Source organism: Vanacampus margaritifer, chromosome 2, assembly GCF_051991255.1.
Source record: "Vanacampus margaritifer isolate UIUO_Vmar chromosome 2, RoL_Vmar_1.0, whole genome shotgun sequence".
NCBI lineage: Eukaryota > Metazoa > Chordata > Actinopteri > Syngnathiformes > Syngnathidae > Vanacampus > Vanacampus margaritifer.
The window spans coordinates 12486236-12497298 of NC_135433.1; the positions used below are offsets into that span (position 1 = coordinate 12486236).

At 39.1% G+C, this 11063-nt stretch overlaps 1 protein-coding gene across 2 annotated transcripts; it reads right to left on the bottom strand.

The window, feature by feature from the left end:
• Positions 1 to 438: 438 nt before the first annotated feature.
• kctd13 (potassium channel tetramerization domain containing 13) lies at positions 439 to 10483 on the bottom strand. 2 transcript variants are annotated; one of them, XM_077558581.1, is made up of 7 exons: positions 10090 to 10483; positions 9335 to 9595; positions 8350 to 8519; positions 5195 to 5281; positions 4841 to 4893; positions 4337 to 4532; positions 439 to 1666 (listed from the first exon to the last, which is right to left on the bottom strand). In XM_077558581.1, exons 2-7 carry the CDS (start codon positions 9570 to 9572, stop codon positions 1415 to 1417), a joined length of 996 nt encoding a protein of 331 aa, XP_077414707.1. In that variant the 5' UTR covers positions 9573 to 9595; positions 10090 to 10483; the 3' UTR covers positions 439 to 1414. The 2 variants fall into 2 exon arrangements, with proteins under 2 accessions (XP_077414707.1, XP_077414706.1); XM_077558580.1 differs by having other exon boundaries at positions 5195 to 5284.
• Positions 10484 to 11063: the final 580 nt, after the last annotated feature.

The window sequence follows — 11063 nt, forward strand, 5'->3', positions numbered from 1 at the left end:
ACAAAATCTGGCAAGTGTTTGTCAATATAAGGTTATAACTGGTTAAACAGATTTTGAATGTAAGTTTTACTGGATATAAAATGTCAACAGCTGTGTTCAAATGCCAGTTTTCTGGAGACAGAGATAAATAATTTCAAACACACCCCAACTTAGAAAAACTAAATAACAACGTAGCTTTGACGAAGCCAGTAGAAAGTACAGCTGTGATCAAATAGGTTTTTCAATTAGAAAAATTGAAAAATTAACAAGTCGAGTGCAGATACAAGTAAAAAAAAAAAACAACTACTTAGTAAAGATAAAGTCTAATTAGTGCTTCCCACTACAGCACCACTGATAGAAATGAATATTTGGCAGAGGAGTACAGTTTTGTTTTACATGTAAATTGTGCATGAGTTTAAGGCGGAGAAAATTATAAAAGAAAAACAATACGCCACAAAGCAAATTGCATTCTTAATTTATTCAGAACATTTCTCACCACAGTTGGACGGAAGTTGGAAGGTCAAGTAGTGCAACATGTTATTGTTTTTTTGTTTTTTTTTAAGGAGACAGACACATTGTTCAGTGTTTAAGAATTAGGTGTGCACAAACCATCCGAGAATACTCCCAATTAATTGAAATGAGTGTAGGGTATAAAAACCTTGGACGTATTAACATCACTGCTCGGCCAGTAACTTGGAACAAGTGTCAGTGGTTTGGTATATAGACGTGAAGAAAAGTGGAAAAATCATGGCTCAGAATAAGACACAACGCAATCACCTTCAAACCACCTTAAATAAAACATCACAATTTAGTCATTAAAAATCTGATGTGTGCTATAGAGTGCAAATGAATACCCACTTAAACGTGTTAACACTGGGATTGCATACAAAAGTTAAATACATGACAATAAATTAGGTTCATAAATTAATTAAAAAGACATCCCAAAGCGACAGCAGAAATAATTTAAATATAGAAAATTAGAGCTGCCCAACAATCTCATTCTTAGACAACATCACAAAAAAATGGCTACGGAGGTTTTTCCAGTGTTAACATACAGTATCTACGCTAAACTAGAGAAACAAACAAAACCCACCTCATCTATGAAAAGTTGGGCAAACTGAAAAAAATACAAGCAGATCAAGACTAAAAATGTGTTCCCATAATGTCAAACACAGCGAAGGCTGCCAGTGCATATCATCAACACCCACATCAGAAGAAGGTGAGGAATATTGAAGTCATATTTATGCCAGTTTTGTGTCCTAGGCTATTTTTCGTATTTAAAAACTGTACACAATCATTATTTACCTTGTAAACATCTTCACCTTGCTCCAGTTACACCTTAACTTGGGCAGTGACATATAATGTGACTACTGACAATGAAGATATTGCCATCATTTCATAGAACAGGTTGCTGAGCCTTTTTTTCTTCACATTGTTAATCCTTGTACACAGTTTGCTGGCCGTGCCCTCTTTCATCATGCATTATGTGCCTCCTGACGTGGATCCTCCTCACTCGCCTGTCCCCTCCTCCCACTGCGCCCTCTTCCTCCGATTGGCCAGCACCACACGCAGAACCAGGCCCTCGAGAATCTAATAGGTGCAAGCCTCCTGGACCAGATCTTCTGTCATTTTCATAAATGAGGATATTCAGGGTTTCTTCAAAGATCCGAGCCTCAGGAAACTCAACCTGAAACCACAAATGTGAGGGTGAGGGTGAGGGTGAGAGAGTGTGAGACCATAAACAACCACTGACGTGGGTATTCTGATTTTAGGAATGAGATAATTGTACTTAATGAACATCTGTGTTACCTAAACCAAATGGTTACAACAATTACAACTCCAAACTCATTTGTAGCATATCAGGTGATTTATTATACACACATACTATAAGGTCAGTATTTTTTTCCTCAAGCCATACAATTACTAGGGATCTTATTTTTTTTCTAATCTTTGGCAGACCCCACACATTATTATATATAAAAAAGAAAGGGTCTTTAACAGTTTTGGTCGTATTGTGTGTAATGTGCGCAGTTAATCTCAGCACAGCTCCCCACACACGTTAAGATTTTCTTCCACCACTGGTCAAATAATCCAGTCCTCTGGGTAAAGCTCTCGCGTGATCAACACATGTCTTTACCAACATGAAGATGACCAGGCACTTGCGGGTATGCGCCGATGATTGCCAAATGTTTCAGAGAAGAGGACCGCAAATGCGAGCTTTATAAGGTGTTAAAAGGAACCTCGACTGTCATGACAAGTTTGCTCTATATTGTTTATTATTTATTAACATGCGATTGGTAGAGTCACCCTCCCCCACTCCGTGCTCTCATCATTCAGCAGACAAATCAAAAAGTTTTGATCATCCCTTTAGGAACGACACGGACGCTTACCTTGCTTTCTTTATAGACGTTTCACATTGCTCGGCAGAGAGCCGCAGCCATTCTGCGTCACTACACACGGAATGCATTGCGATGTAAATAACAATGGCGGCGTACGTTCAAATAAAGTTTCTACAAAATGTATTTAACTGGAAATGATTTTGGAAAAATGAATCTCATAGTTATGTTAGTAACAACCAAATAAATAATATAGAGCAAACTTGTCATGACAGTCGGGGTTCCTTTTAATGTCTGCAAGGAAATTATTGTGTTGGAAAATAATTCCTGCCGCCTGGGGAACCCACGTTGAACAAAAATGACATTGTGTATGCTGCTGACCACCTGAAGATGGCTGGGATAGCCTCCAGCACTCAAGCGATCTGAGTGAGGGAGGAAGCTATTCAGAAAAGCAGTGGATCTTTTGCTGTGACAGGCAACTCTCCTGCTAGCGCTATTTAGCCGTGAACGCCAACGGCTCTGATTGGCTGTGTTCTTGCCTCGCTTCATCCTTTTCTATGTCTTTTCACAAAGTTTGTATTTTGTTTTGCCACTGAAGATAGACTGCTATTGGAATGACCAGCCTAATCCTAACCAAACCTTCAAACTGTTATCAGTGTTTTGTAGTAAAAGTTTGAAAAGAAAATGTTCAAAGTCGGACTTCAACCCGTGCCCTCGTGCTTGTAGGGTGAGCACGTTAACCATTAGGCCACAAGCTAATATACGTTCACTGGTGCAAAATTTGTCACTGCAGCTGTCGTGCGATACACTGCAAAATGACATCACAGGTGCACAAGAAACAGGTAACGACCATTCACGGCTCACCTGTTTTCTTGGTTTGGTTGGTTTGGTCGTTACCTGTTTCCTGAGCATGCGCGATGTCATCTTTGCTCGACAGCAAGTGGCAAAATGGTTTTTAACGGTATTAACTCATTCACTGCTGATGACGGCTATGGACGTCAAAAATTCATTTTAACTATTTCTATTAGTTAAAATTTTTTTCCCACTTTTGTTAACAAGAGTAAGACAAAAAATATTGTACATTTAGACCAGATATAACATTTGTGATTAATCATGAGTTAACTATTGAAGTCATGTGATTATTTACAATTTAAAAAAAAAAAAATCTCCTGATGCCCTAATTTTAATAATAATTAATTTTTTTGAAAAAAGATTATTTAAAAAAAAAAAGAAACAAAAAGTTTATTAAGAATTAGGTTTTTGAAAAATGATTATTTATAAAAAGAAAAGATTATTAGAAATTAGGTTGTCAGGCGATTAAATGTTTTAATTGTAATTAATCACATTACTTCAATAGTTAACTCACGATTAATCACAAATTTTATATCTGTTCTAAATGTACAATAACTTTTTCTAGGTTTTCATACTCTTTTTAAAAGTGGAAAACATTTTAAACCAACAGAAATAGTTAAAATGAATTTTTGACGTCTAAAGCAGTCAATGGCAGTGAATGAGTTAATTGTACATGAAAAATAATTAGAGTATCAAATTAACTATAGACAAAATTATTATCCTTCCTGCTGAATGTGACTCAATGGCTCAAGTATGCCTTCAACCAAATATTGGTTACAACCACAAAACACATTTTTTCTGTAATCTCTGTTTTTCTAACTGTGTTGCCACGCACAAAGAAGTAATAAGAGATCAAGAAGAACAGAGTCTAGCGGACAAACACATTGGATGCTTTGTTATCCCTGTGTAGTGTGTGTGTTAACTACAAAATAAAGTGAACCACCATTTTTTTGTTATACATAGCTCCACATGTGCTCATTCGCAGTTTTAATGCATTCAGTGAGAATCTACAATGTAAATGGTCATGACCCTGTGTAACATATGTAGTAGTACAGACTAACGGCACCTGCACAAATACTGATACTGGTATCAGTGCATCCCTGTTCATAACCGTTGTTGCTGCAGGCGGATTTGTTGACGTTTCCAAAGAGTAACTGCGCGATGCTTACTTTGGTCTGCTTCTTCTCTGTGGCATAGACGATGGACGTGCAGCATACTTCAGCAATCTTACGGCCTTCGCCGTAAAAAGACCAGCAGCAAATCTCATCCCCCAGGACATCTTTGACAAACAGGACCCGGCCATTGAAGCGGAGTACAAGTTTGTCAAATAGTTCGATGTTCTTCAACAAGTTGTCATCCGAATTGCTGGTCAAACAAGACAGTGAGAGTTAGTTGTTATTACCAGCACCAACGTTTTGTTTTGATGTACTGTATCTAAGTAGGATTGGGCAAAATTTACTACCCTATTTCTATGAAAATGTCAGAAGCGAAGAAAGAATAAAGGCGGCCATTCAGGAACTCTGAATAAATAGTGCATAGAAATTGGCATTCAAATTAGGATCTTTTTTTTAAGTGCCATTTAAGTTAAAAGCCAATAAATAAGCACTCATCTTAAAATTAATGCTGGTCAATGTCTGATTAATGTTTGTGTTTCAGAGACAAAGCCATTTTACCTGGTATATGAGTACTTGTTATTTCCTCTGTTGTTCTGCAACTTTACCACTGGCTGGAGGGGGGGAAAAAACAACGAAATGAGATAAACCTACATTGCAAAATTTTATTTTCCAAATTGCTGGCGTTGGGCCGAAACCCACTATGTTCAGATTTGGTCAATTTTATATTTTTTCACAAATAGATACAGACTTTTTTTTTTTTTGGTTTCCTGAAATGTGACGGTTTTGTGACTCAAGTCATTCATAAGATGCAGACAAAATAGAACCAAAGCCTTTGTTCAGCACCTTGACTCTCCTGTATGACTGAGTATCATCTGCCAATTTGTAACATATTGAATAAGCAACACAATGTACCTTTCTGCAGGTTGCAATCATCTTCTGCTCTTCTTTGGCTGATGTGATCATTGGGATGCGACACACACTTTCAAATATGTCCTTTTGCTTCTAAGGGGAGACAAAGAATAATGTAATTATTGCAGCAGTAACATTTAATTAGTTGGTAACTTGAAAGCACTGACTAAATGAAAATTTAATCCCATATCTGACGATCCTGTACTGGTATTACTGGGAAGCCGAGAATGTTGATTGAAAATAAATCCTATAAATAATTGATATTAAGTTATGATACCAGAAGATTCCATAGATCAAATTACCGTACTACAATTTTCTTCAGCAAATACATAATAATAAACAGGAACATAGGGATGGATGAGTACTGATACTACGTATCGGTATTGGGCCAATATGGCTTTGTTTCAAGGTATCGAGAATGCTGCCTATACCAGACACTGGCACCCACTGGCGGCCGTTCTACTATCAGGAAATTACAGTAATTTCTGGACTACAAGCCGCTACTTTTTTCACTTGCATTCGACCCTGTGGCTAATACATAGGTGGAGCTTATCCATCAGATCACAAGGGGGCACACTATAAAGGAAGCGCAAGAGCGTCAGGCTGAGCAAAACAAACCAAGTGAGCCCAAATACAGTAGGAGAGACAGAACGACAGCGAGACAATTTGCGACCTCATTATGGAAAAGAAAAAAGCGTGAACCCGGTGCGGTAACATTAAAACAGCTGTGGCTTACAGTCGGTTGCAGCTTATATGTGTAACAATCTCGAGTATTCCCCAAATTTAGCTAGCGTGGCTTATAGTCAGGTGCGCCTTATAGTCCAGAAATGACTCTAGGTGAGCTGCATCCATGTCAATCCTCTCAAATGCCCATGAAGATGCCATTTCTGCAAGTATGTGTATGTTTCCAAGTACCTGTACTTACGTAACACATTTACCTGCTTTCACCAACTGAGAAAAATAGAATGTTGGTATAATTCAGTGTATTAATGTGGTCTATTGTTCCCTTTGAATGCATTACAAACAATATAGGACTTTTACTTACTCGTGTGTATCATTCAGTGATATTCACCTGTTGACTACTTTTTTGTACTTATACTACTATATACCTATATTTTGTAATATGAATGGTATTTATCCTCTGGATGGTTGTATTTTAGCTTTAATTCATTTCATTTGTTTTTTTATTTTGAATAGGTAAAAAACAACAACAACTATATTCATAAAAAACAGCTGATATGAAATATTTGCATTGATTACATTGCGATTAGTATCACCCAGCCATGTGCTGGTGCCCATTTTTAACTCTTTGACTGCCAGACGCTTTCAGAAAAGGGATGCCGTGGGTGCCAGCCGATTTAAGCATTTTGACTGATCTTTCAAGGTCCACAGAAAATTATGTGTTTGGACTATGGAAACACACATACTAGCAAATGAAAGATTGGACTCTCATCTTTCATCAGAAAAAAAAGTTTGTTTCTACCTTATTCCGTTTTTGAGTAATCAACAATAGAAAATGGTTAGTTTCACCTCTGTTTTGAAACAAACGTCTTTTAACGTCTTTGGCACTCCTCCTTAGGATTTTACTAAACGTTATTTAACGTTTTTGGCAGTCAAAGAGTTAAGAACAAGGGAGACGTGCAAAGTTATTTCAACTACAGAGGAATAAAGCTGATAAGCCACACAATTAAGCTATGGGAAAGAGTAGTTGAAGCTAGACTGAGGTCAGAGGTGAACATATGTGAGCAGCAGTATGGTTTCATGCAAAAAAAAAAAAAGGGTACCACAGATGCAGTATTCGCTTTGAGGATGTTGATAGAGAAGTACACAGAAGGTCATAAGGAGCTGCATTGTGTCTTTGTGAGAAAGCTTATAAAAAGGGTGCCCAGAGAGGAACTGTGCTTTTGTATGCGGAAGTCTGGAGTGGCAGAGAAGTATGTTCAAGTGGTACAGGACATGTATGAAGACAGTGGTGAAATGTGCTGTAGGTGTGACGGAGGAGTTCAAAGTGGAAGTGGGACTACATCAGGGATCAGCTCTGAGCCCCTTCTTGTTCGCTATTGGTAATGGACAAGATGACAGACGAGATTAGAAAGGAGTCTCCACGGACTATGATGTTTGCGGATGACATTGTGATCTGTAGTGAGAGCAGGGAACAGGTGGAGGAAAAGATAGAGGCGTGGAGGTTTGCCCTGGAAAGGAGGGGAATGAAGGTTAGCCGTAGCAAGGCGGAGTATCTGTGTGTGAATGGGAGGGACCCGAGTGGAAGAGTGTGGTTAAAGTGAGAAGAGACCAACAAAGTGAAGCAGTTTAAGTATTTAGGGTCAACAGTCCAGAGCAATGGAGTGTGTGGAAAAGAATTGAAGAAGCGTGTGCAGGCAGGCTGGAACGGGTGGAGAAAAGTGTCAGGTGTGATGTGCGATAAAAGAGTTTCAGCTAAAATGAAAGGAAAGGTTTATAAAACTGTGGTGAGACCAGCGATGTTGTTTGGTTTGGAGACAGTGCCACTGAAGAAAAGACAGGAGGCAGAGCTGGAGGTGGCAGAGATGAAGATGCTGAGGTCCTCTTTGGGAGTGACCAGGATGGATAGAATGAGGAATGAGTACATCAGAGGGACAGCACATGTTAGAGGCTTTGGAGATAAAGTCAGAGAGGCCAGACTGAGATGGTTTGGACATGTCCGGAGGAGAGATAGTGAGTATATTTTTATTAGTCCTATTTTATTAGTTTATGGATGTAGTTAAATAGGACATGAAGGTCGTTGGTGTGAGAGCAGAGGATGCAGAGGACAGGGTTCGATGGAGGCAATTGATTCGCTGCGGCGACCCCTGAAGGGAAAAGCCGAAAGGAAAAGAAGAAGATCACCCAGCCCCATTTTCCACCTTCAGAGTGTAATAGTAAACAGTTAACAGTAGAACCTTTATTATTTTGCACTTAAATTAATTTGTAACAAAGACTCAAACTCATGGATTAGCCAGTTTTAGTTTGGACTTTTGTTTATTTATTACAACTGAATCTTAAATCAGAGTTTGTTTGTGTATTATCTCTAACTTAAATTCTGTATTGCAGAAAAGGTATTTCTTTAAAATTATATATCATTGGTTTAATAGAAATTTTAGATATCAAATGCACTAGTGGTAACAGTACAACCACCTTACCTGCATGGCAGTGAGGCAATGCTGGATAAGCCCCTGGACCCTGTAGTACTGGGCCTCTTTCAGGATCTCATCGAGTTCTCTGTGGTCATCAGGGAGTGGAACCGAGCCATCCCGCAGAAAGTTCAAAATGATCCCAAAATGTCGACCACTTCGATCTAAAATCACCCAGCCTGATGCAGAAAGATGAAGTGTAATCAGCCATTTGAATTATTATTAGGGATGCAACAAAAATCCAACCACCTAAATTTGCCCAAAAGTGTGTTTTTGGTTAGGGTGAAGTCCAAAGGACTTTTGTGAACGAAACAACACGGCCGAAACGGATGTTGGGATGAGCCATGCATGAGCTGACAGCGTGCTGAACTGAGCAAAGGCGGTGCCTGGCCCTTGAAATAGGCAAATGAGCCCAGAGCTTATTCTTCTCTCATGCTTTGAACTCTGCAGCTTTTCATTGTGACACGGCTTCAAGTCGCCAATAGATTTCCCCATAGTTTCGTCAAATCTGACCAATAAAATTACAGAACACGTCACAGTGGACCTACAAAACTGTTTGAACCCACCCTTCATATCAGCCATCTGCGTAGTTCAGTGTGAGCTTTGGATGATAAAATATTTTACCAAAATTGGTCACAAGAAGAATAGTAAAGCGAGTGAAGCTGGAGTCTTTTTGAGTATTGTTGAGGTTTGCCAGTTTACACTAACAGCATGTAGCTGTGTCAAAATGCACTTTTACCACCATGTTGCAGGTATTGTGGTGTGCATGGGTTTGATTGAGGGCTCAATGTGTGACATGTGAAAAGCAGCAATAGCTTAGTCACAGGGACTTGCGCTTTAGGACTGGGTGGTTACTGGTTACAGTTCAACATCTGCTGTGAACAAAACATCAGCTATGACGATGGCTTGAACTATGGGCAGGTTTTTGCAAAAATGTTTGGCTGAACTCTGACTTTGGAGGTTAACATAGAGGGAAATTTGCTGCTCCACTCACCGTCTGAGTCAATGTTCACCTCGGTTCCTCCATTGCAAATGCTCTGCAGCAGGCTTTCCTCCTTGGTCAATGTCTGGACAGTTGTATAATGAAGTGAACCACCCACATTCAACTTGACATATTTGCTTCCCAACAGACCCTGATGTCTGTCTTCAACAGTGCTCTGGAAAACAGGCTGGGAAACAGCGGTCTGGGCAAAGTTTGCAGCATGACTGCCGGCTGAAGCCTCAGCAGACATGGGACTGACTAGTTCCTTCCCAACTGAAATGCAACAGGAAGACAGTTTTTATATATTGGGATTGACTACTTTGTCAAATGAACATTTTTTTTGGAGGCTTGGCTCAATTGAAAATAGCGTGCAGCATTCAATTATTATTATTTCTTTTTTTAATCTTGGGATTTATATAAATATATCGATATGTGGATTGGAATCAAGGTGTTTCTTTAATGCTGGAAAAAAATAACAGCTAAGTGTTATATCTATTTTAAGTCATACCCAAGTTTTAGAAATGAGATCATCCACGTCTTCTACAGGGGTCATTTAGACCCCCCTTTCGTTTTGACCATGACATTTAAATCACGCAGTAATCCAATACGCCATGCGCAACTATGAATATCAGATAGATACTAGTCAACACAGACGGCACTTTGCTCCAGATGCAGATTCAACATGAATAGATGAGATGACACAGCAGTTCGTCTGATCCGGAATCACCATTTCGCAGTTATAAAAAACAATTATAAATTCTACTTACGACACTGATCATCAACAGGATTTGACGAGTAGAAATATCCTTTGAACACTTTTAATTGCGTAATTACTAATAGGCCGACGAAAAATACATAACAAGTGCTCGTGTGGACAAATGCAAACCTTTCTAGTTACTCTAAATCGCAGCTAACGTTTGACAACAGCTAATCAAAATAGCAACATTGACTGGTCCATTTTGGCTCGCAATTTCTTAATTTAATATTCGCTTTGCTCTCGACAGACGATTTAAGAAAGAAGACATTATATATGTATATAAAATATACAAAAATCTTCACAAATGTAGTAACCAAATTAATTGTGTGTCACTAAGATTTTTCACTGTTAATCTGAGCAGCTAAATGGGTCGCTCGGTAGCGAAGGCTGCATAACTTCCGGTATTTTCTTCTTCTACTATTTCAGAGTGATGTGTCGATCGCGAACGAAACGGCTCTTTGAGCCGGTTCTTTCAAACGAACGACAGGAGTCGGCTCTTAGGCGGGAGCCGCATTCGCCTCCTCTTCTCTCTCACTCTGTACTGGGCCAAAAGGGTCTGTGGCCAGAAGGGGGAGTGGTAGCTATGGATAAACTCGGCATTGTATTTATTATTTTACAAAATGAGTGATAGAAAAAGAAGCACATTTTGATTTAGTGGTATGCAGGCCCTACAAATAATAATAATAATAAATATGCAGAGAGCACGAATCCACGTATAATTTACACCCATCAGTGCAATGGGAAGAAAAAGGACAGGCAACTGAAACTTTCAACAATGAAGGTGCTAGTGTTTCTACTGGGGCTGATGCTGCAGTGGCTTCAGCATCATGCATAATATTACACCACCACAACCAGCTAAACTTACAACACGGAGCTCTGTGAGGCAGTTTTTGCACACGTCTGTAATCCCAGCAAGAGAATACTTGATTTCCACGTTTCAACCATTTTCAACTGTAGAAGAAAAAAGAACCGCAAGGTTTACTG